This window comes from Anas platyrhynchos, chromosome 22, assembly GCF_047663525.1.
Source record: "Anas platyrhynchos isolate ZD024472 breed Pekin duck chromosome 22, IASCAAS_PekinDuck_T2T, whole genome shotgun sequence".
NCBI classification, from domain to species: domain Eukaryota; kingdom Metazoa; phylum Chordata; class Aves; order Anseriformes; family Anatidae; genus Anas; species Anas platyrhynchos.
In genome coordinates, this window is record NC_092608.1 from 3,796,689 (window position 1) to 3,822,376 (window position 25,688).

A 25,688-nucleotide genomic window follows, 5' to 3' on the forward strand; every position below is an offset into this window, starting at 1 on the left:
TAACGGGTGACATCGGTTAGCAGGGTGATGGTTGGACCATCATGAAGGTCTTTTCCAACCCTAATGGTCCTGTGACTCTGTGCTTCATTTCCCCTCCCTCTCTTCCCCTTCCCCATGCCCCCCCCCACCCCCAGCCGCCATTTTGGGGCTGCCCCCGGGGGGGCGCCCGCGCCGTTCCCATGGCAACGCCGCCACGCGCCCGTTGCTAGGGGCCGAACGCCTCCTCGCTTAGTTTGTCCCTCCGCACTCCCCGTCCTCACCCCGCCGCCCCGAACCCGCCTCCGATTGGCTGCCGGGGGGGGGACGTCACCCGCGCGACGGCGCCGGGGCCAATCGGGGGGCGGCGCGGGGAGCGGGGAGCGGCGCGTGGCGGGCGGCCGGCGGGGGGCTACCGGTTGGGCGGGGCCAGGAGGAAGAGGAGGAGGAGGAAGAGGAGGAGGAGGAGGAGGAGGAGGCCGCCATGTCGTGGCTCTTCGGCCTCAACCGCGGCGCGGCCCCAGGGGGGGGAGGAGGAGGAGGAGGAGGCGGTGGTGGGGACGCGGCCGGGATCTCCCTGCCTCCAGCCCCGGGGGGCAGCGGGGGCGCTGGGGGAGGAAGCGGGGAGCGGCACCCGCCCAAGGACAAATGGAGCAACTTCGACCCCACGGGCCTGGAGCGGGCGGCCAAGGCGGCGCGGGAGCTGGACGCGTCCCGTGGGTGACAAAAGGGGGGAAAAAGGGGACGCTGAGGGTGGGGCTCGGTGGGTGCTGACGGCCGCTGCCCTCCCTTGCAGGCCACGCGAAGGATGCCCTCAGCCTGGCGCAGATGCAGGAGCAGACGCTGCAGCTGGAGCAGCAGACCAAGCTCAAGGTGCGGCCCTTCCAGGAGAACACCAGTTTTTTTTGGGCTGGAATCATCCAGAGCCCCGTTATCTCGCCATCCGCTAATGATTCTGAATCATTGAGGCCGTGGTTTAGGTTTGGAGAGGGTGGGTGCTTGATTTGGAGAAATGAGAGCGCTGGAAGGTGAAATGCAGTGGGGTTGGCAACTCCTCCGGCACCTTTCCCACCCCTTTTTTGGGTACCTGGTGTGTCTGGAGTCATTTTGTAAGTCCTGCAGTATCACAGCTGCTTTTAGGGAGTCATAAGGGTTTTCTGCAGGGAGTTGTAGAGTAGCTGGGTAAAAGTGAGGCCTGTACGCCCTTCATAACGTTTTTTCATTTATTTAAGGAAGCAAATTGTATTTAATCACTAAACAGCAAACTACGCAATTCTTACAATCTTCTTACAATCATATTTCAGCTTTCTTTTGTCACCAGTCGGTTTTGGAGGGTTCTGATAACAAACATATTGCTTGTGATCCTGTGAATCGCTGTGATTCTGTGACTTGGAATATAATTGCCATCATCTTATCTCCCTAGGGTTATGTATTAAGCTCGTTTGTGATAACCATCTGCTTATCTTACCAGGAGTATGAAGCCGCCATAGAACAGCTGAAGAATGAGCAGATACGGGTACAAGCAGAAGAGAGACGAAAAACGCTCAGTGAGGAAACAAAACAGCATCAAGCAGTAAGGGGACGGGGAAGAAGCTACCTGATAAGAGACCTTGCTTGTGTTTCCCATGTGGAAAATGAAACAATGCTTTAATTGCCCTTTTTGATGGTGCTGGGGTGGCAGTTGGCTGTAAGTGGGAGGCCATTCACAGGCTGAGCCTGTCTTTTACCCTGACTTTGTGATGATGAGTTTAATTTGTAGTTAAATGCAGCTATGTCTGCTTGAACTTTTGATACCAAAATCGTGATATCATCCAAAGACATGGGTAGGGGCATTTGCTCTTGTGGTTTACTCTGAAATTCCCCTCAAAGAACTTCTAGGGAAGTGCTGCTGAGCAACATGAAAGACACTTTGTATTTCAGAGCTGGTGGCATTATAACATTGTAGACTATGGGCTTACTGAGCACATGTTAACGGGGACAGTGAAATGTCTCAAGTTATTTGGATCTCAGTTTTAAGTAGCCCAGACAGAAAAGCAAGGGATTGAGCGATTCTAATCGATGACTCACCTTGGGAACAGAGCTAGAACCACTGTACTGGCACATGTTGCTTTTTATCCCGTCGGAGTTTAGACTTTGAACGGGGCCGGCTCAGGAAGCAGGCCTCACTGTCTGTTCGTGAGTTAGCGCTTGGATTCTTGCAGTTCACAGGGCAAAAGCTTGAAGGCAAAGCTACCTTAACTGTGATCTGTTTCTGAAGTGCCATGCTTTAACGTAAAGCTATTGAGGAGGTGACTTGCAAGCTGTTCTGGTGTCTCTGGATTTGGAGTGGAGAAAAATATCCCCCATTGTGCAGTCCTCATTGATGGACTGGGGCCCTCAGACCACTTCTGTTGAGTTTAGATGCTGTAGGTGTATTTGCCAGTTGCAGTGGAAAATTGATGAGAGAAACTAATGAGGAACAAGAAAATGGATCAGGAAGGGAGCCTGTCTGACAGCCAGGATGTATCTGGACACTTCTTTTGCTTGCAGTCGCCAGTCCAGGTTTAGAACGTGAAAGCATGCTTATCCTAGTAAAATAGGTGTTCCTTTCTGGGCCAGAGAACCCCTGTTCTTCATTTTTGTATCTGTGATGCCTTAAAATGAGGTCAGACTATTGGACTTCTCAACACGGCAAAGTTTATGGAGCTGGCTGAGGAAACTTGTCCCAAACTTTGCCCATTCATTTTTTCAAACCCTGAATTTTTATTTTTTTTTTCCTTTGTGTATGCTTTATTTTTTTTTCCCCTGCATGTTCCAGATATCATTGCCCTTGGTACTAGGTTCTTTCAAGTGCCTAATCTTTTTATACAGACAACTATTTATTTTTTTTTCAGCGAGCCCAGTACCAGGACAAACTGGCACGGCAGCGCTATGACGAACAGATGCGGCAGCAGGTATGGTAGCTTCCTTCTCTAACCCAGCTGGGAGCTGAACAGGAGCTTTCTTACATCAAAGGTCTGGAAATGTGCCTTATCGTGCTGGCCAGACAGCTAATGCTAGACACGGTTGCTCTCATCCATGCTATTTACTTGGCATCAGTGTTTTTGGCCAGACAAATCAAAGATCAGGACTTAGGACCAAGTGGCTAAGAACATGGGATTATGAATGTCAGTCTGAGAAATGGGGGGGGGGGGGGGGGAAAGAATGCACTTCAGCCTAAGCACCAGCCTCTTGATAGCAATTAATACACTTAAACGTACATAAAATACCTAGTGACTGGGTCCTTACAACGTTAATGCATCTTCTGCTGTCACCTCTGCCTCCAGCAACTTGTTAACGAGGAGAACCTGAGGAAGCAGGAGGAATCTGTACAGAAACAGGAAGCCATGAGGCGTGGTAAGTTACAATTTTTCTTTCACAGTTGACAAAGTGGGTGGCAGATCAGCGTCTGCTCTGGGGTTTGGCTCCTTGTCTGTATTGGCTCCACGTCACAACCGGGCACGTGCTAATGCTACGTTGGCAAATAGCAGGTAGAGCCCAGGAGTGCTAGAACTGCCAATTGACTGCAAAATCAGTTTAAGAAGGGGCTGAAATACTAAATGGCTGCTCTGTGGATTTCCCAATAAACTCTCAGCATCTCCTGATATTGCAGTGAAATCCTGCTCTTGTACTGGAGCAATCTAAAGCAGAACCAGTTTTGAGGAGGGAAAAGAAAGAAAATAGCTACTTGGAGTACTGGTTGAAACCATGTCACCTAGCCTCTATTTGCTTTTTGTTTTAAGAAATAGAAGCTGAATAATGACATTTTAGTCTGAAACTTGCTTTGTTTCTTCCCATTGTTATGGAGTTGCTGCAGTCACTGGGTTGGGAGAGCCAGCAGGGCTCCACTAGGCCACAAGTGTCAGGATTGTAAGGCGGTTTGTAGGTGACCCAGTGCAAACAGAAAGTTGCCCTGCACGCACGTGTTCTGCCAAGTTGTCTGGTCCTTGCTGCCATCTAGTGTGTTCTGGGCTTTGATCAATATCCTTGTAGTATTGCATCAACCACGTAAGGAGGTCAGGGGTGCACCTTGTAGGAGGGGGTGGTTTCATTCCCGAGGTCCCCACCTCCTCCCAGGCACCACTCAGGTGCTATTTTTTTTTCCCTTCTCTGTTGTTTTATCCCATATTGTCTAGTTCTCTGGCTGAAGTCTGTCCTAAGCAATTTTTGTGCTAACAGGTTTCCAGAACAGATTTCTGATTGTCTTGCAGTGCCCTCTCTGAAGAGGGCCACTTATTTGGTGTGCGATCCCTCTGAGCACAGAGGGAAAATTCCTTGCTTGTCTTCTCTGATGCTGCACTGGTTGGCTGTGGGAGCACACACAGCACTGGTGAGGCCAGGATGAGTCAATGCATCTTTCCCCAACCTGCTGCCTGGGATTAAACCAGCCTAAAAGATTGTTCTCTCCTTTTTTTAAAGCTACTGTGGAGCGGGAGATGGAGCTAAGGCACAAAAACGAAATGCTGCGTGTTGAGGCAGAAGCAAGAGCCCGTGCCAAGGCTGAGAGGGAGAACGCAGACATCATTCGGGAGCAGATACGCTTAAAAGCTGCTGAGCATCGCCAGACTGTGTTGGAGTCCCTCAAGTATGTGCAAGCTGACAGGAGGATGTGGTTGCCTAACTTCTGTGCAGTTTTCCCTCATCTCTTAGGAAACCATTGCTGTTTATTCCCCTAAGCTCAGAGGAATATTAAAACGGAACAGTTTCCTACTCTGTACAATAGGAATTATTGAAAGAAAAAGTTCTTTTTTGCTGTGTCTTGGTACATTGTGATCTGAGTGTGAACCAAAGAGAGCACAGTGCTCTGAGTTTTACACAGTTTTTCTAAGAGATGATTTCAAGCTGTATTTATTAAGCTTGAGACTCGGTTGCTGTGAAGGCTTAGTTCTTTCATTTTCTGAACATACGCCCTAAAAGTGAATCAGTGCATCTCCAAAGGGTGGGCATTTGAATTTTTAATCTGTTAATTTCAGGTACTTTGAGGTTTTTGAACAGAAAGAGCTTTTAATTTAAAGATTACAACACATCACTTACCACTAAGCTCAGTCTTTAATATATTAAATCAGCTTAGTGCCAAATGCTTTTCTGGATTTAATCTCAGATCAGGTGTAGACATCAGATGACTATAAATGTATGTACGTGCTTGTTCATGTTTGAGTTCCCAGGTGAGCCCTCAGTTTGTTTTGACTGGTTCTAAAGAAGATCATTACAGAATATAAAACTGTTGTAAATTGTTTCAAATCAGTCATCAAAATTCTTTTCTCTCTTGTTTGTCTTGATGTTTTGTTACCACAGGACAGCTGGAATGCTCTTTGGGGAAGGATTTCGTGCTTTTGTAACAGACTGGGATAAAGTTACAGCCACGGTAAGATTGTGTCATGTACTGACAGTTTTACATACACTTACACAGACTTTTCTGGAAGCTAACTCCTTGCTGTGATATGTCTATGAAATTTTATAGCATGAACATGCTGCTTAGTGCTGTCTTGCAGTATTAATTTAAGGAGTTACCACATTCCATGCTCGTACACTAATTAAATCTCATCTTTGGTCACATCAAAGTTCTGGCTTCGATCAGCCCTGTGTAATTGTCTTGCCTTTCGAGGAACCACCACGTTAACAAACACGTTGCCTGAAGGTTTGCCTGCTGCTACAGGTAATAGGTGGAGGTTCTGCGAAGAAACATGTTGTTTTTTTTTCTCATCCTAGCATTTGTTCAGTTGATTTAGCACCTTCTGCCCCTTGTAAGGTAGCAGTATGTAGGTAACAAGCATTATCAAACGTGTAACATTGCTTTTATAGGATTACTTTGCCAGTGGTGTTTTTTTAGGACCAGAAATCTAATCCCAGCTCCTTCCTGCTGATGTCTTATGGTTAAACTGCAGTCTGGGAATGTCTTTTTAGGGATACTAAGGAAAACATTGAAAATGTGTAGGAGTTGATCTCTGGACACAAAAGGGGTTTGCATCTTCTAAACCACCGTTCAAAATTTGTCATTGTATATGCCTCACAAATAAAAAATAAAAATAAAAAAATTGACAGTGTTTCCCCACTACAGGTATATTTATTTATAAATTATTAGAATCACAGTGACAAATGTATATATTTTTGTCCTGTGCCCCAGTGGATGGTCTTTCGTACCCCCTGGATGCTTTGGAGACTGCTGCTCCAGATGAGGGATACAGGATAGTGACATGAAAGGGGGAGATTACGTGTTCTTTTCTTGTCTTGCCTGGAGAATTTGGATGATTACTATGCAACGATTGCCATGCAGTCTTCACTAACTTGAACGCACAGGCTTCTGCCTCTTCCCTGGTGGGAGTTCTCACTCCATCTGCATTCAGAATTCCCATATTTATTGTAAAATTTCTCTTCTCCTTGATCTTCATCCCGTTAATTTATGAGAAAGCATTGCTGGGGAGTAATGAGCATATAAATACTGAATGTTGATCACCGGGGACAGCATCCTGTCATTAGAACAAGGAGTGGGGAATAACATAAGATTTCCTGGGTAAATATTGAAAGGAGAGCATTCCTTTCTTTTCACTGCAGCAAAAATGCAAAAGCTTTTTAAAAAAGAGTAACGCCGCTAATCACTTGCTAATGATGGGCTTTCTTCCTCTCTCTTTGCCTTGACTGACATATTTTTGGTGTCGTCTTGTGCGTCTGCATCTCCACATCATGGGGAAAAAATGTTGTTTATGGACAAGCAGGAAATGTAGAGATCACTTGTAGAACTGTTGTGTGTCTTGATTAAAAGCCATCCAGGCATGTTTCCACGGGAGGAAAGAGCGTGGCAGTTACCTCTTGTTGACATAAGGCTGTCTCTCACTACACTGCTTACAACAAAACTTCACAGTGCTAAAATACTTTTAGTAGCATGGCTTGTTAAAATGGACAATTTGCTTGAAATCAGTCCCAGCCATCTGCTCCGCCAGCCAGATTTATAGAGGGATGGCACAAAAGATGCTTTGTCTGAGTGAGTGCATGCTTTCAGTGGATCCTTTTGTAATCAGCGGGCCCTACCTGGAGTGCCTGCAGTATCCGGAGCCTTTTGAAGATTACTGCCTGGTGCTTTTAGCTGCATATTCTCTTGACCCAGATACCAGCTTCCTGCATTATGGTCACTTTTGCTTCTGACGAGCTCTTGTCTTGTGAATTTGGGAATTTTAAAATAATGCCAAGAGTGCATGTATTTTTGGAAAGGAGACAACATAGCCCAAACTCTTACATTTTCTGTTGCTTTGAAAAATGCTCTAATGCTGACTGCAAGGCAAGATTTAGCTAGTTCTTTTTAAGAGTTCTAAATTAGCCCTGGATTTTCATCTCTTTCTGCCTACTGTAAGGCTTGCTTCTTTTCCTACCTCTCCCCATCTGTGTAACCCCAAAAGGTTCTGTTCAAAGTTGGTTGTGTTTTCAGTGGAATTCACTTTGTCAGGCATAGATTGCTTCCTTTTCTAGATACTTCGTGATGAACAGATAGGCACTGTAATCAGACTGATTTGTGGAGCTGGCATAGTGATTGGGCTCTTCCGGGAGGGTGAGTTGAATAATTTTCCCATTTTGATGTGTAGCTGTCAATCTCCAAGCTGTTTTTTTTCTCTGCATCTTGTAACGTGGGTGTCAGTGAAGACCTAAATTCTGATAAACTTCCCTCTGCCTGGATGGATCTGATGCACCAACCCCTAATTTTGCAGCTAAAGCAGCTGAGGCGAGGGTATGTGAGGTCTTTGTCAAGGTAACTTGCTTTTAGAGGGAGCCTACTAAAAAGATGAAGTCTCTTGTGTCTTCCAAATGCCTGTAAGCTGAGATGAATCAGGAGCAGAGGTCATCTTCTTTGCATCTTAGAACCTGCAGCTCTAAACCCTTTGTGTTTCCATCCAAAGCACAGGTACATTGCACGTCTGAGCAGAGTGGAACCGAGCAGATGGTGTCTGATGGCTTATTGAACAATGCCATCCTTGTTGTCCTTGAGCTTTTTGACCTTGCTCTGTACTTGTAGCAGAAGCCTGCTCGCTCTAAAAGCAATTGCAGCTTGCCCTTTTGTCTACCTGGGCTTGCTCTGGTAGGAATCACTGGCATCTAGCTGTGAGCTGAACACGGCCAATTACTTACGCTTGGAATGGTGAGGAACAGTTGGCTTCTTCCCAAACACCTCTCAGTTTAAAAGTAATACCCCTTGTTCTTTGTGTTTTCAGTTAAATAGGATTTTTTTTGGTAAAGCAACTGACTAGATCAGATATGTATGAACAGGTAGAACTGGAGGCTTCTGTTTGTGCACCTGAATTAAAGGTTTATAAAAGGTATCAGTGCTTTCAGTCTCTGGGAACAATGTTTAAGGAGAAAATCCCATACATGCTAAAGATTTCTGTAAAGTCTTGCTTTCAAATCCTGCCTGTCCCGAGATGTTAGTCATAGGAACCTCCTGGAATGTCTTTAGCACTGTCAGCGCAGCTCCTTGTCTGTTCTGACAGCTCGCTATGGTGGGAAATGCTGCCTGCAGGGCTGCTTGGTTTAATGTGAGCCCACTTAGTGCTGAACTGAGCAGCGACCATAAACCACAGAGCAGTCTGGAGTCTTTCTGCTTCACTGACAAATTGATGGGAACGTCTCGCATTCTAGGGTTTCTGAAAGACCTCATCTTTCACTGTAATGCAGCAGTGGTAATTCCCATGGTGGTTTTAGCTCTGAAACTCTTCTGGAGTACCTGTTTTTCTTCTGTATTGGATCTGACACGACTGTTCTCCTTCAGCAAGTGGTTTCGGCCTCTGCTGTCACTGCACTTACTTGCTCTGTCTCCTATTCAGAACGAGTTCTAGGAAGCATTTTTGAACAGCAGCAGTTCTCATGTACCAGTATTTACCAAAAATACTAGTGTAAGGTGCTGGGTTGATGTTCCTGCTGCATGTAGGGTGCTGCTGCTGTTCTTACATGGGTCGCAGGCTTACTGTGTGGGACAGTTCCAGTGCTCAGCTGATGGCATGTTTGGGGGATTGACACACAACCTCTTCTGTTCCTTGTTTTCTTCTTACTATCCATTCTTGTTACCCTAATGGTCTCTGTACTCATTTCACAGCTTTTTCTGCCTGTGTTATGACAGGTGATTTGTCTGTATTCGCTTGGGAGCATCTGCCCCTTTACCCTTGGTGGCAGCCAGAATTTTGATGTTTCCCTTGGCATCTTTAGTTCCTCACCTGTGTGAGGAGGGGGCAGTCTGGCAGGCAGCACCTGGTTTATTCAGGCTTCTTATTATTAAATGCCTACATGGAATACTTTTTTTTTTTTTTTTTAAAAAAAAAAAGGGGAGGGGAATGAACTGGACTGTGTAAACAGCAACAAAACATCCGAGCACAAAAAACCCATCCTACTCGCTAGTGTCTATACTGAACCATAGTTCCCTACCACAAGCCATGCTGCACATGCACCCCATTGCCTTGCTAAAGGTTTTTCCTAATCCTCACCCCCTTTCCTTACCAGGTGGCAGGCCTCACCCTGCTAGCAGTGGGCTTTTACTCTGCGAAGAATGCCACTGCAGTGGCAGGACGCTACATAGAAGCACGCTTGGGCAAACCCTCCCTGGTGAGAGAGACCTCGCGTATTACTGTGCTGGAGGCACTTAAGCATCCTATCAAGGTAAAGTTTAGCTTTGTTTTTGTCTTGTTCTTAGCCACGAGGATGCAAAACTCCTTTTACAGCTCTGTGGGTCTTTGAATAAACATACTGTTAGAGACTGCACAGGTGAGCTGATCTCGTCGCTGTTTTATATAAGATTTGGGGGTGTTGAGTTTCTGAAGCAGTGCTTGATTTCTACATGTGAGTGATTTGATTTTTGTCCTCTCTAGGTTGGTAAGCGTCTTACCAGCAAGGCTCAGGATGCCCTTGAAGGAGTTGTTCTCAGTGTGAGTACTGTGTTTTGCTGTCTTGGTCTGGAACGATGACTTCTGAATCTCAATAGGAAAAGCTGTTACCTTACACACGCTTCGAACGCTGTAATTCCAGTAATTCTCAAGACTTATCACCCTTGGGGCACCGAGACCATAAATAAGTTCCTGCGTTCAGTGACACACATTAACAATTCTGTTAACCTTCTTTTCCCTCGGTGCAAAGCAGTTAGAAATCTTAGCTCAGTGCTTGCCTGGCTGCAGTTTTTCTGTGTAGTCAGCATGTTAATATTCAGAGTTCTGCTTGTCTCATCTAATCTGTGGAATATTACTGAACCTAAATCTGCTTGTAGGCCAAAAGCCTCAGCAACATGTGCACTTGCCCATCTTGTGAACGGTTCTGAACTTGCTAATTAGGGCTGCCTCTGTGTATTTGGGTCTGAATTTTGATTCCCTGATGTCAGGCAAATTTAAGTGCTCGAGGCTGCTGAGAGAATGCTCCTGCAGTGATAGCTTTCTCCCAGTACCTCTCTAAAGGCAGTAATAAGTTTGAGCATGAATGTTTATCACTGAAATAAAAGAACTAGTGCTGCAGAGAGTCGCTTACATTTTGACATATCCCTCCCAGGGCATCCAGGATGAGGTGAATGTTGAGGTGTTAGCGCTTCTTAGAGCAGTTACTGCGCTGCTTCCTGGCTTGATAGAAGAGAACTGCAGTCAAGTGGACAGAACTTGAAATTGAGTAAATCCTGATATACAGAGGGAAAGGACCCTAATCCAAAGCAATAAGCAGCTGAAGTTGAGGCTTACAAGCTTGAGACTGTAGGAGTACTGCCAGCTTCTCACTGGTACTGATCTGTGAAGCTGATAGCTGCTGGTCTCTTGGTACCTTCTGTTCCTTAAGTTTAACTCTTTTCTTACAGCCACAGTTAGAAGCACGTGTGAGAGATATTGCCATAGCAACGAGAAATACAAAAAAGAACAAAAGCCTGTACCGGAATATTCTTATGTATGGTCCCCCCGGCACTGGAAAGACACTTTTTGCCAAGGTAAACACTGTTAAGATTCTCACCATGTGTATGTTGCAGAGGGCTCTGAAAACTACGAGGTTCTAAGCACCCTCTGTGGTCTGAAATCCTTTGCTTGACCTTTGTGGTTTTGCCTCTCTTTTGGGAAGGGAAGAGGACATCCACCTGCTCCAGCTCCAGATTAGTGCAGCCACTTGGATTCTAGCACTGAGCGTAGGCAGAAGAGCCCTTCCATCTGGAAAAGGCACTTGGCAACTGTGACTTGTGAAATTGCAACAACAGCCTGCTGTCTCGTTTCCACCTCTGTTAATTATATACGCTTGGCTAAATAGGGTTTTTCCCGCTTGTTGCTCGCTAATCCTCAAGTGAAAGGAGAGATAGGGATGGCTTTACTTCACACGTGTTCCACAAGGATGGTGTTTTGTATGGATTTGAGGGGGGATTTGATTTTTGACTTGCTTGTCAGTGCTTGTCTGGTAGGTGTGAGGCTTTCTATTCTTCTTTGATTTGGTGATTCAAGCCAAGTTTTGTGTCCCTGGCAATCTATTAAACCTGTAGCCCAATACCTTGCTGCTGTCTCCAATAGTCTGCCAGCTGGTTTGGATTTGTAAAGCCAGTAGAGAGGGGCAGGGCTAGGAAACCACAACAGAAACAGAAAGAGAAGAAGTGTAAGAGCTGAGAAAAGTGTTTAGAGAAAAGTGTTTAGCAGTGGAGAAAGGGGAAGAAGTGTATTTAACACTTACCCAATAGCACAGGAACTCCAAGGGGCTGGTGGTGGTAGCTGTAAAGTATTGGAACAGGTCAGAAGAGTGAGGAGAGGGCTGAGTGCATCTGACACTTATGCTCTAGAGAGGAGCAAATACCACGCTGAGAAGCTGACTGGGTTTTGAGCTGTGGCTTTGGCACTTGGGTTAATGGCAGTGACTGTACAGTTTGCTGCTACTGCCCTTCCAAAAAGGCGACGTGTCACAGTGTGGTGGCCTTCTTTGACTACTGCAGCACAAAGTTTTATGGGTCTGCAGCTGTAAGTATTCCTGCTATATGACAGGATTCTTGAGGCAGATGTGAAAACACTGGGATGTAACTGTCAAAGCTCCCAGCTTTGTTGGACTGATGCAAAACACTAAACATTAGCAGCAGGAACTGGGTGGTTTTAATAGGCAGAGCAAAGCTTTTTTTTTTTCCCCTGCCTCCTGCTGCACAGCAGATAATTGGTTGGGTTCAGCTAAGCATGTTTTGCTGGAGCTGTTGCTTGTCTACGTGGGTTGACTTGTTCATTTTAACCTTCAGCTGACTTTGTTTGACTCACAGAGCTGGATAGCCAGCTCTGGGTCAGCTGATGATGTGTAACTCAGCCTGCTGTCTGTCACCGTGGCAGGGCTCGGTTGGAGGCTGGTTTGTGAACCGTTCTGGAGGGGAGGATGGAGATCTTTCCCTTTATTGGCATCACATCCTCACCAAGCCTGTGCTTTCAGACACAGGCAGTTGTGGGCTGATTCACCACTGAGGTGTCGCAGTGAGATGGAAAAGAATTTTAAGCTGGAAGCTTCATTACCACGTTACATAGCCCTTGGCAGACTAGTTGGGGCTGAAGTAGAGGGAGGCTTCCTGTCGTTCTGCCCTGCAGTGGCATGGCAGCCTAAGCAAACTTTGGTCAGTGTGAGCCATGGACTCTTCTGATGTTCTTGGTTAATTTTGGTTATCTCCTGTCAAACTTGCCTTATGGGCAAGCTTGCACTTTATGACTTCACTGAAAAGCACAGATTTGAAAGGCTTCTTTGTTTGGTTGTTTCATTTTTTATTTTTTTTTTTAATACCTGAAGCTTAAGGGAGATGTTTCCAGTGTGCCTCAGGAGCTTCATCAAACCCCTTTGTTTAGTACCCAGCAGACTAAGGAGTTGTGGCAGTTTTTAAAAACACAGTAGTAAAGTTCTGTTATTTTATCTGAATACTCAGTGGGTTCAATGAGCATTTCAGTCTATCTTTTTTTTTTTTTTTTTTTAATAAACCAATACAACTTCTCACTAGATGCTTAACTAATATAATGCAAGGAATCCTGTTCTACTGCACAGGGGAAGTAAATTATGAATTAGACCATGAAGAACAGAGTGGAAGAAACAAACAACACGAGTTACAGATGAAGATATAAGCACTCTCAGCAGCGCCTTCTGCTGAGAAAATTTCGTGCGTTGCCACAAAACTAATTTTCCATCTTTCCTTCCACTTCAAAGCAATCCTGAAAACTGCTCTGACATGACTGAAGTGGTAAAGAAGTATTCTGTTCTTTAAGAGTGTACTCACCATCTCATCTGAAAATAAGTGTGTTGGTCGGTCTAAGTGACTTTTATTTCCCTCCTCATCTTTTACGGCCTTGCAGTGAAAGGGAGTGCTTAACCCAGTGGTTTTGTTTCCTTCCAGAAATTAGCCGTGCACTCGGGCATGGATTATGCCATCATGACAGGTGGTGATGTTGCCCCCATGGGGCGGGAAGGAGTTACTGCCATGCATAAGCTCTTTGACTGGGCAAACACCAGTAGGAGAGGGTAAGTAGAGGTTCCTCTGACCCCTTTAATCCTTGCTGCATTTGTCATCTAGGTATTTCCATTTGCTACTCTCTACGTTTGTTTTTTAAAGGGGAGAGTAAATGTCCTGAGGATTTCTACTGCTTAATCGCCTCTTAACCTGATGAGCTGTAGCAGGAAAGGTGTAAGAACTTAAATAAGCTTAGAAAAAGAAGTTGGAAGATGCAGGAGATTATGGACACTGGCTGAATTTATTGTCCTCATTAAACACTTGCATTATAAGAACTTTAAATGCTCCAGATACCTTTGATCATCACTTTTGTAAGATGGTTTACGTGCGTCCATATGCGTCAGTATTCCAACCTTTGGTAATATGCAGTATTTAAGCAGACTTTTTTCTGGATATCCAACAATCTTAGCTGCTGGTGAGCGCTGTGTTACCTTTATTAGCTAAAGCAACAGTGGTAGAGGATGCTTCTCTGCAGAGATTGTAGCTGAGAATATTCTCAGAAAAACTGGAGTTGAATAAAAGATGTTAAGAGGCCCCGAAATCCCTTGAAAGAAAGCTGTATTTGAAGCTGGACAAGAAAGTAATACAAGCTGTGGCAGCTTTATGAGCAACTTGGTTCTGTTATTGATAAACATCTTTATACGCATGGTCTCTTGGGAAGAGCACTGCCCCTGGGTTGTAAGTGAATTTATTTTCGTGAATAATTCATTGACTTTATTAATTCACTTCTCCACAGGTAGTAAAACCATTATATTATTGGCAGTGTGGTTTGGAAGGGAAAAAATCAAGAAAATAGCAAAACAGTGTGCAAGGGAGGACTCTGCTTGCAGGTTTTCAGAGTGGCATAAGAAAGCATGGCAGGAAGAAGCCACACAAGACTTCTGTGCTTCTGTTTTGGCCTTGTAGCCTTGCATACACTTCTCTAGATAGGAGTAATGCTAAAAGAAGCACTCGTAAATACCTGGGGAGCAGGACTGGATTTCAGAGATCTGATCGGACTTGACAGGAACAGGCCAGCAATGCTAGGTATAAACCCACTGCCAAACCGTGCCCATGAAAATGATTTTTCTCTGGTAATTAGTTTCTCCCATCTGTATTTAAAAATCTGGAGGAAGTTAAGGCCGTGTGCCCAAGAATTGCTTCTGCTGAGCCTGCTTCTGAACAGCAGGAAACAAAGCTGCAGAAGCCTGGAGTCGTTTATGGCCTAAGGTGTCTTAAGCTAACACCTCTTTCTTGACTGTTGGCATGGGCCAAGAGCAGGCAACCAGGAAGTTGCTGCAGCTCAGATGAGAAACGTTGCCTTAAAAATGAGATTGGTTGTGTAATCCTTTGGGTTTGCAGGTGTGGGTGTCAAGTAGGGGGACAGGAGAATCCTTGAGCCATTGGAGCCTCACTTACCTGTCTCCTATTACTGTGTAGTGCTTTCTTTTTGCAGCCTCTTGCTATTTGTGGATGAAGCAGACGCGTTTCTGCGGAAGAGGGCAACGGTAAGTACTTTCCCTGTGGTCATTACCTGTACATGCTGCAGTTAGCCAGCCAGCCCACAGCCTTCTTGTTTAACCCGATCAGCCAGCTTGCACAGGCAGAACATTAAAACTGGAAGGTGCCACATCACTCAGTTAAGTCGTGCAGAAACAAGAAATGAGCCTCTTGCAGCTGAATGGGCTGAGCATCTCAAGACTGACTTGGGAATTTCCTGCAAAAGAAATCAGAAGGAATGTGTGACATCTTCTGAGATGTTTGTAGGTGACGGGGCAGTAGGAAAGAGGTGCTTTGTACAAATAAATAGTTATCTTGGGATGTATTTGCAACCAAACTATTAACAATGCTAAATCAGCACACATGCACACACAGATTTTTTTTTTTCAAAATAAGTTACCAGATTGTGCACTGAATCTGGCCTTGCTACTTGAACCCCGGTGGTCTACTTAAAGAGTCAACCCTAAAAGATTACTTTAATTATCCTGTAGGTATCTTATTAGATTAGGGAAAGCCACCTGGGCTGTTGTTAGAGCATTGGGTTTGAAATCAAGGGAATCACTGACTGGGCAAATGTTTAACCTCTTGGCTGAGGGTTTGCTTCTTAACCTTTCTCCTGGGTATACAAATTGATCGTTTTTTTCCTTCAGGTTATTAGAGTGCTTTGGAGTCTAATTTTAATGCAAATGCTTGACAATAACAGAACTCGCTTTGTCAATAATGCTGCTTAAAGCTGTGACCTCCCAAGTCCCACGCAGTTGATCTATCTTTGAATTTCTTCTTTGCAGGAGAAAATCAGTGAAGATCTCAGAGCAACTCTAAATGCATTCCTGCACAGAACAGGGCAGCACAGCAACAAGTAAGTATCCAACTTCAACCCTTCAATTTTCCTGAGCTGAGGAAAGCCAGGAAATGCTGATGGTGTGCAAATGAAAAGTTGGAAGCCTCTGATCCACACCATTAAGGGCTTGAAAAATTTGCACGGAATATTCCCTTCTTAGTTTATATACTGAATGCAGCTTATGCCTCCTTTTTCTTTGGAACCTGGAAATTAGAATGCAGGAGGGTTGTACAAGAGGCACAGGTTTTTACAAGATGTACAAGTTCTTAGCCTCATAGCTTTTCCTCTTTTTTCTAGGAAATAATTCCTTTTAGACTTGTAATATTTCGTAACTGTGGATTTAGCTAAGTTATGGGTTTGACCTGATTTATAATTCTCCTGCAAGCCAGTGAGAGGGAGTGGTAAGGAGGCAGTCCTTTCCCCTGGTACTAGGGTACCTTAGCAGTGCTCCGGGCATGCTTGTTTTGGTGCTCATGGGTGCCATGCCTCCGCTCTAAATAGCTAGGCTGTCATTTTCATGGATGTTTAATTTGCCCCTAATTTAGACCCTGAACCATTCTAGGAGAATGAGCATGTCCTCGTGATTCATGCGCTGCATTTTGCTTCTAAAGAGCCTTATTGCTGCTTTGGGCAGTAAGGCATCCTGCATTCATAAAGGGGAATTTACTTGCACAGGCCTAACGGTGTGTAAATCTAGCTGATTTGGAGAAACCCTGAGGAGAACTGTTATTTGGCTGTACCAGTGAGTTGTTACCACTGTAACTGAGCGCTAGGAATTGTGAATTGCTGGCTTGAATTTCCTGCATCTTCTCGCTGGGTATCTGACTGTGCACATTCGCTTTTATCCTCTTCACCCAGATGTCCCAGGGAAGGTTTGAATATCGGGGTGGGTGTCAATGCTTCTTCTACGCTGTGTTTCTGCAGGGGTTTGGAGGAATTTCTTGTCAGTAGAAAAGGAATGATTTGGTGCTAGTGTGGCTCATGGGCCAGCTAAGTATCTTCAGAAATGACAGCAAAGAACACAGCCCCCTGTAGACTTGGATTTAAATAGACTGCAAGAACGTCAATATTCCAATAGCTGTGGTTAAAAGCCCATTTCAAATTATAATGCACTATTAAGCTGGTAACATCAATTAAGGCATTAAAGTAGAATTGGCATGGGGAAAAAGCAGCATTACGAAGCAAAAGAAAAGGCTTCTGTCTTCAAAATGCTCCAGGAGAGAGCATGACCTGGAAGTTGGCACATCTGTACTGTGGAGCAACGCTTGATTGAACAAGCCACCGTTAGGTTATGGTACCTTTTGTGAATGCCTCTGTTTGTGCACATGTTAGACTTGTAGCAGGAAGGTGTTCTCAGACTTCCTTGAAAGAAATAAGTGAACTTTTGCCAGCTGCTGCAGAAGAACGACCTCCCCGTGCAGTGGCATGCCCAGCAGTGGCAAATTCCCCTTGTTCTTAGGCCAGGATGAGCCCGTTCTGTGCTCTGCAGTGCTTTGAGCTGGCTGAGGTTCCAGTCGCACTGTAGGCTTTCAGTTTGGCAGTCCTTCACACCTTCATAATGAGGATTTTAGTCCTGCTGTGATTCTAGGGTGCCATGCAGCGAGCAGCTTGAAGCTAGATCCCTGAAGTGGGATTTAAGTTGGAGATCTGTACATGCCAGAGAACATCTCTGCGTGTTGATGCTTGTTCCAAGGCTTCAGACTTAAAGGTCTGTGGGAGGTTGTACTCTTCCAAAATGTTTCATGCCCTTAACTTGAGGGTGATTGTGGGTAAAATGATAAATTAGGCTTCTGTGGCAGGGACAGTCTGGGGAAGGTTGATACTGAAAGGCTAAATACTGCGTTAAATGCATTTCAGTTGTAAATAGCTTAAACCGTGCTGCATTTTAGTGTGTGGCTTGAGACGCTGTTACAAAGCTGTTTCTAAGAAATCTTTGGATGCATCAGGTCTTTGATACTGGCCATGCTGGTTCCTGATGTTCAGATGCGTTCTTTAATGCATTTTTCCATGTTTCTCAATCTTTCTTCTTGTGTTTCGTACTCCAGGTTTATGCTTGTTTTAGCAAGCAACCAGCCTGAGCAATTTGACTGGGCTATCAACGACCGAATAGATGAAATGGTGAACTTCGATCTGCCTCAGCTAGAAGAACGGGAGCGGCTGGTGAGGATGTATTTTGATAGGCATGTCCTGAAGCCAGCTACAGAGGGTAAACAGTGAGTATCCCTGCAGCACTCTTCGCCCATCCAGAATTCTTCTTGTTGTTGTCTGTCTCCTCTTCTGTGTATTTTTTCAGTATTTCTAAGTAATGTTTTTCGAGGAAATATCTCTGGTTGTATGTGGCAGGCTATAGAACATCTTTCCAACTTTTCCAGGAAGCTGAATGGTTGATAGCAAGTTTCCAGGATCTAATCTTGGAAGTATTGAGATTACAGTTCTGTTATCTTACAAACAGAACCAAAAGGCAATCTGGTTGGTCTTCCTGTCTGTCACATTATGCAGAAACCCAGTTTAAACCACTCCTCCAGATAAGAGCTGGAGAGATGACTCTTGCCATTCTGTTACGGGATGAGGTGCCATCGTAGAATTTTATGCCATGCTTTGTCATATACTCAAAACTTAGGAGACCTGTTACTGTATTGGAGGCAGTAACGTAGATGTGGGCTTGTTGGAACTCCTCGTATCCAAGCGCTTGCCTTCGCTAGTTTTAATCCAGGTGCACGCATTTCTTTGTGCCATAAAATCAGGCTTTCTATCAACTGCTTTATTCGGGATGGATCTTTGTATAGAGGTTAGTCTGGCCTGATCTTTGATTTCAGTTTCATGTTGCTCTTTGCAAAGCTTACCTCTGGCTTACCCCTCCTCCTGTCATGTGGCCACATGTAAAGTAATTCTTGTGCTTGTGCTTTCAGACGTTTGAAGCTGGCCCAGTTTGACTATGGCAAGAAGTGCTCAGAGATTGCCAGGCTGACAGAGGGCATGTCTGGTCGAGAGATCTCTCAGCTTGCTGTGGCATGGCAGGTAAGTAGGGCTTTGATCACCGAGCTTCCTGGGTCATGTTCACTTTCTGGAGGGTTTGAATGTTTGAGTTTTGGAGCCTTGGAATTTGCCTCACTTTGAAAGCTTCCTTATGTCCATGCAGTAACACTAGAACACTGCCAGCTCTGAGGTGGGTGTCAGGACATCAGCATAATTTATCTCACATATAGGAAGAGCTTTTATAATCACTACTGGGGAAATCCCACTGAATTTACTGAATGTATTCCTCTTACTACCATTTTTTTCACCTTTTAAGCGACAGAAAGCAAATCTTCTTTCTAGTTTTTACCTGTGGAAGTCATGAGCTGAGATCCAAAGCAGTCATTCAAGTGCTGATAGCCCTTATTTTATTCTTTCTTTGTATGGTAGCACACAGCTGCTTAATTTTGCCATGTGGATTTTGTATTGTTGAAACATACTTCGAAGCGTGTGCTGTCATCTGAAAATGTCATGACACCCCAGAAATGACCTTGGCTTCTAAAATTTATCCTTTAAGTGGCCCTGAAAGAAGGGGAAGGCAGGTTCCTTAGTGTTGTTGCCCTGATTACTTGTTAAAATGTACCTCATAACACTGAGACTATTAACAAGGGGCTCTGTAAAATTGCATAAGGAGGTTATGCTGTCATACAACAGTCAAAGAGCTTTTAAAGAAAAAAAAGAGAAAGGTGGGGGACAAAAAGCAGGAGAGAGTTGGCAAAAAGATAAGAACAGTTTTGAAGTAGAATCTGCAAAAAGCTTCATCTGTATCAAAATCAAAGTTATCGGTGTTCTGGATCAGGGGACTTTATATCTTGTCCTTTGTCGATCAAGAAAAGTGTCATGGAGCAGTGTTAAAATTGCACAGCCTTTTTGCAGCTGGTGGCTAGACACGTGGACTCCTTTCCTCTGGAGCTGGCTGGCTGGATACAATTTGCTAGCAGATTTGTGAGAGCATCCCAAAAGGAGTAAGGTTTCTGCACTGAATGCTGCCCTAGGCTAATCCTAAATGCTACCATAAGGCTCTTCTTCAGTCACTGGGTCAAGAAATTTGGAATTGCGACCACCTGGAGCTCGTGTAGAGCCATACAGGTTTGGTTTTGCCACGTTTGGCCCACTGACTTTTGGCTCTGGCCAAGCTTGAACACCTCCCTGTGTTTTCCTGCTGTGTGTAGTACTGAGGGCACGGCACTGCAGGAGCTGCAATTAAAAGCCTCTGCGTGAGCAGAGCGCATCACAGATGTGCAGATGTTTTAAGTACCCTTAACCCAACCCAATCCTTTGAATGGTGTCAATATTTTGAGGCCTGGCTCAGCTTTACCAGGTAGCCTGTTTATACGAGCTGTTACAATGCTCTCTCCAACCAGGGAAGGATTAATGCTGCAGTTTGAGTCTTTCTGGCAGTGTTAGTCCTGCCTCTTATTCCTGCCTTTCTGCTATCCTTCCCGTTGTGCTGGCACACCTCTTTGTGTGGCTGTGCTATGAACTGGGTCAGGGAGCTGAAGAGAATTAAAAATAGCTTGGCAAGGCGACTTAACCGCATAGTGACACTGGTGCCTTGGCACATGTGAGGTCAGGGTGTGCAGGGGCTGTATGAGCCGGCACGTCGAGCTCAAGCAGTGCTTACCAGACTGGCCTCAGCTGGATGCAGCAGCTGTCAAGTGGCTGGATGCTACCGATAGCACTGCTAATTTCGGAGTAGTTGGTCTCCGAAACTCGTGGAGGATTGAACTGTTGATTTGAAGATGTTTCGTGCCAAAGATGGCTGATGTGGGAAATAACCCGATGTGAGTAGCGCACACTTAATCCATTTCCAAGCCACAGTTTTGTTCCACTGGGATGAAATTTTGTCCCTCTTGGATGTGGGGAGCTTTAAGGAGGCTAACCTAAGGATTTGCTAGTTAAGAGGAAGATCTGGACTTCCCTCTCTGTTTCCTACTTGCAGTTGCTATTCCTGCCCTTCCCCCAAAGCATTATGGCAAGCTAAAAGCACAAGCAGGAAGAATTCGAGATGTTTTAGGAATTGAGAAGACAAAATACAGGAAGAGCCAAGAAAAGGGGAAAACAAGGCATCTCTTACAGTTCTGGTTTTGATCTTAGTAACACCTTCCAGAGCTGCTAAACAGCAGATGTCGTGAGCCTCGTGCTCTTTAGAAGCCCTCACAGCTGCCTTGAAACAATTACGTCTTGAGACATTTAAGCTTCCAGTGCTTTTTTAGATGGGCTCATCACAACAGCTGCTGCAATACAATATGCCTAAGGTCTCTGTTTAATAAATGGATTCAATTGACCCATTCTGGGGAAGATTACAGCACAAAGCCCTGGTGAAAACTGCTTATTGTGAATGCTGGAGCACAAAGCTGGATGGGAGCATTTTGTTTGCCTTTTGTTTTCAGTTATTTTGCATTGTGCCCTGATGCGACTTGGCGCTAATCCTCAAAGTGTAGGCTTAATTGCAACATGCCTGTTACTTAATTCACCTCAGCTTTGTGTGTGTGTTTTCTTAATTAGTTTTTTTCCTCCAACAGTCGTTCTCAGCGTTGCTGTCTGTAAGCGTTCCACCTCTGTCGAGGTGTCTGAGAACAAAACCTCAACCAGTGTCTGGACAACAGAGACGAATGCTCGGGGTGCAGAAAGTCAGGCTTAATCTGTGCTGAAGCGTTGCTCTGTTCCACAGGGGCTGTCCTCCTGTTACCTCAAGCCGAGACCTTGCTGCCTGCAGTTCCAGTCTTAACCTAGTCAAATAACCTACCAGGCAGTTCTAGGCAAGGTAGCGAGGCATCTGTGGTGCTGCTCCCGCTGCTGTTCCAGGATCTGCAGGAGTGCTGGAGGAAATGGACAGGGAGTACCTCTTGTAAAAGGCTGGCAGGAAGGTGTTTATCATAGACTCAGTAGGGTTTTGAGGTGCTGGGACCTACATCAGCTCTACATAGCCTGTCTGATCTCATCTCACGGCCAGAACTGAACCTCAGAGGTGGTTTGGGGAAAGGTAATGTTGAAAACCAGCTGGAGAGAAACCATCAGAGGTGTCAGCTCTTAACCAGAGAGCAAACTGGAGTGACAGCCCGTGGCTGCTTCGCTGTCCCGTGGCCTTGCAGTCATTTCCCATGAAGATGCTTTTGGATTGCTCTGCCAATACTGCTATTAACATAAACATCTCAGTTAAACTAGAAGCCCGAGCAGTAGTTGCGCAGCTTTTGTAGATTTAATTTCACTCTAAGCTGGGTTTGAAATTGATTGGGGGCCACTTAAATGAAGCTCTGGTTTGCTGTTGTTTCAATCTGGCTCAGGTTGTCCTGAAACAGAAAAAAATGAGTGCAGAAAAGCAGAGTGTAACCTCTAGTGCCGGGAGAAATATTGTTGTCTGTGGCACAGCTAATAGTCTGCGTGCTAGAAATCCATTTTAATCTCTCCTGCAGAAGATTGTGCTTTCCCTTTTGTCCTTGTTCTTTTCCGTTCTCCATGTCTAATCCTGCAGGAATATAGCACGGATTAGATGCATTTACACACTTTAAAATTCCCGTCAGATCTATTACAGCGCTGTGCAGACTTTTGAGTTCTGCACCCTGAACTTAAACCCGTTGATAGGCTTTAGATAAAATGTCAAAGCAGCAACTTTTCATTATTCCCAGCCCTACCCTCTGGAAAATTGCTTTGGCATCGCTTCAAAAGAATTCTCAGGAGTTTTATGTCCCGGTGTTAACGACAGAGGTGAGCTTCCTGTCATTTCTTTGCCTTTTGTGCCACAGATATAAATACCTCCTTGCTCCCTGAGCCTTGCTTGTGTTTAAAAAAAAAAAAAAAAAAGGTATTCTGCCACGCCAGGTTATGGGCAGAATTAATGTTTCAGAAGTGTTCGAGCTGAAGGACGTTATAAGTCATGGGGGTGTCTTTTTTATTACGTTTTTGACCAGACCATTTTCATTATAAATGTGATTCTAAGGGTACAGATTAGCTTGCTGGCCGTGTAAAAATAACCCACGGTTCTTGGCTGAAACGAAGCGTTGGGTCGTTTAAAGCTGGGCTTGTCATCTGTGAGCCATTCCTCCGCTTCCACCAAAATGCTATGTTTTCAGGTTATTTTTTCCCTGGGCTCGAGTTACAAAACACAAACAGTTGCTCTGGAAAAAAATGGGTTAAAATCTGTCCATGCAGGAGGCAGAGGTATGAATATAAATGAGGCACAGCACCATTTTTGTGTGTGTGCAAGCTACTCCCAGAAGGGACAGCTGCTTCCCCCATTTGCTTTCTTGACAGTGAGGGCCTGAGGCTTTCTAAAAATAGAAAGTCATTGAGAAAATCAACAGAGCGTGAACTGCACAGCTTTGCAGGAGTTTCCACAGTTAAATTTATGGTCTATGCAGAGGCAGGGAGGAAGGGAAGACATCCTCTCTGCTCGGCGGAGGCACAGAGCGCGCAGCCCAGGAGCGCTTACTCCATTTTAAACCACCAGCTCCTGGCTGGAGGGGTGCAGGCTCCCATTAGCCTCAACTCCCCAGCAAAAACAAAACCAAAAAGCAATAAATAAACACAAAACGAAGTGCGGGAGGGTGAGGGGGTGAGTCAGGTGGTTTTAACTGAGCCGAACCTCCCTGCCGTGCTCCTTTCCCAGAGGTGAGAACGGGCAGCTCGTGGTTTGGGACCCGCTGGGTGAATATTGGTGAGAAGGATTTGCCCTGTGGGGCACAGGACGAGTGCCGTTGTGCAAAGATTATTTCCAGGCTCCTTTCTACTCCTCTGCATGCCCCGCTTGCAGCCGGTGCTTACCCTCTAACTCAAGGCGTGAGCATTACCAGAAGTTGTCAGTTCTGCCTTCAGAAAGGATTACACAGGGTTTGCATGGGGAAGAGTCAGCTTTTGATGCTTCTCATGGCAAAAACCAGCGCCTGCCGACTCCACAGTTACATGTGGCTTGTGCAGTAAGACCTGCTCTCCCTGGTGATGTTCCCTATTCTCCAAAAAGGGCTCTGGGGTAACGTCAGCTAGGGGAGCTTGAAACCAATGCCGTGTCGGTACTGCCCAGGTCAGCAGCTGGCTCTGGGGTTTGTCTTCTCTCCCGTCCGTGTCACTGGAAAACGAGGACACAAAACGGCGGCGCTAATTTCTCGCAGTGATGCTTTTGCAGCCTTGTTAAACTTGGAGGGAGCCGAGCTCATTGCTCAAACCTCAAAATCGGTGTTTCTCGCTGCTAATGGTTCGTGCAGCCCGGGTGTAACACCTTAAAAACGCTTCTGCCTGTCCTGAAAGCCCAAGTTTCTGTTCCTAACCGGGATCTTGGGGAACGCCCTACAGACAGGACAGTCTGTGGCAGGAGGGATGTGGACACCTCAGGGCTGTTGGTTTGGGGCAGGCATCCTGGATGTGGGAAGCTCCCACCCCGATTTGTGTCACGCTCCCCTCTAGCAGGGCTGTGCAGGGAACCACAGCACGGAATCGCTTGCGGGAGCGCTCGCACGGGGATTAACCAGATATAGAAATCTGCAGCTCGGAGTTGCTTTGTTACCTTGGAGATGAGTTGTTCAGCTCACACTGTAAGCAGCCTCCCCTTCCTTCTAGGCTGCGGGTGCTTGTGTTACCGTCTGCGTGATGCCCATCAGCAGAGCCCTGGCTCTTCTGCGTGTCTGGGCACCAGCGACAGCCCTTTTGCTGCAGCTAAAGGGAGGTGGCATAAAATGGGATGAGTGGAGGGGGTTAGAGAGGGAAGGTCCCACAGGCAGGTGAGTCTAAGCTGGGAATTGACACAGCACAGAAGTGATTTGGGGGAGTTTCCTAGTGGAAAGCAGGATTAGTGCCTGTTAGATGTCATTTTAGAGATGCCACGTTGCCTGTACTCACCCTGGCACCAACTGTAGTCCTCCCATGTAAGCATTTAAAACCTCTTGAATGGAACTGTTCAATCACCATGTGCACCTTTCACTCTTTACTTTATCAACTTCATATGCACAGCACTTTTAAAGCAGGAGAGGAAATTTAAACAAGCCGAGTGCGACCGCAGCCTAACCCTACGGGCTCCATTCAGCGCTAGGAACCCGTGGCCTTGTTCCTACAAAGACCTTGCCTCCCAGGAAGCCCAGAGGCAGGTAGGCAAAGGTGCTTGGTAGTTCTCCAGAGGCACACCATAGCGTAGCATGTTTCTCTGTGCTTGGGCAGGTGTTTTTTTTTGTTTCAGTCCCTGGTAGAGCTGCAGCAAGGGAATCCTTCCTGATGGTGATAAGCCAGATCCCTGTGGCTACCACTGCCAACTTAGAACGAGGCTGGATGTGTGGATGTGTGAGGAAGAGAGGAGCAGTTCAGCTTTTCACTGGCTGTAGGGTTTGTGATCACTGCCTCACCTCTCTCCTCCCTTTCTCTCTCCAGGCTGCAGCTTACGCCTCCGAGGACGGCGTTCTTACAGAGGCCATGATCGATGCCCGGGTCGCTGACGCCGTGCAGCAACACCGCCAGAAGATGGAGTGGCTGAAAGCAGAGGGGGCTGAAGCAGGCAAAGGGGTCGGCAAAAACCCCCTCCTGCCTTTCCCCAAAGGAACGGCGGTGTGAGGAGCTTCCTGCAGGCTTCTGACCAGCGTGTGGGGAGGCGAGCGGGAGGGGCTTCTGGGCAAAATGTTTGGTGGAATCATGTGTGAAGTGAGAAATGTGGCCACGGGCGCAAGGAAGGGAGCGCTGCCTCTGTCTGCCTTGGCCTTCGTGTTTTAAGGATGCACCAAAGGGGGAGGATTAAAAAAAAAAAAAGGTTTTAATAAGGCAGAAACAACTGTATTAAAGGTCCCCCTTGCTCAAACACTATTGACTGCGTTAGTCTGTGTGGCCTGTCTTGCTAAAGAGCCCCAAACTCTCCATCATCCTTCTTGGCTGTTTCACACTGGTTTGGGCTGTCCTGGTGCCCCAGGCCTATGGGAACACAGGGCCTGTCCAGCCCTTCTG

The 25,688-nt window shown here is 45.8% G+C and overlaps 1 protein-coding gene across 1 annotated transcript; it reads left to right on the top strand.

Annotated features, from left to right (window-relative positions):
* Window positions 1–427: 427 nt before the first annotated feature.
* Window positions 428–25,550, top strand: LOC101797396 (ATPase family AAA domain containing 3A). The gene is made up of 16 exons (XM_027443170.3): window positions 428–692; window positions 773–849; window positions 1,448–1,549; window positions 2,850–2,909; window positions 3,282–3,351; window positions 4,414–4,579; window positions 5,290–5,359; window positions 9,472–9,627; window positions 9,837–9,893; window positions 10,799–10,924; window positions 13,322–13,446; window positions 14,871–14,922; window positions 15,703–15,773; window positions 17,801–17,968; window positions 18,665–18,773; window positions 25,125–25,550. The coding sequence occupies exons 1-16, from the start codon at window positions 461–463 to the stop codon at window positions 25,302–25,304; spliced, it is 1,821 nt and encodes a 606-aa protein (XP_027298971.3). The 5' UTR covers window positions 428–460; the 3' UTR covers window positions 25,305–25,550.
* Window positions 25,551–25,688: the final 138 nt, after the last annotated feature.

Excerpts from the sequence above, each read along its gene's own strand:
- LOC101797396 (XM_027443170.3), top strand. The coding sequence starts at position 461 with ATGTCGTGGCTCTTCGGCCTCAACCGCGGCGCGGCCCCAGGGGGGGGA. Across the intron at positions 10,925-13,321 it reads GAAAGACACTTTTTGCCAAG|AAATTAGCCGTGCACTCGGG; the intron begins GTAAACACTGTT and ends GTTTCCTTCCAG. Across the intron at positions 17,969-18,664 it reads CCAGCTACAGAGGGTAAACA|ACGTTTGAAGCTGGCCCAGT; the intron begins GTGAGTATCCCT and ends TTGTGCTTTCAG.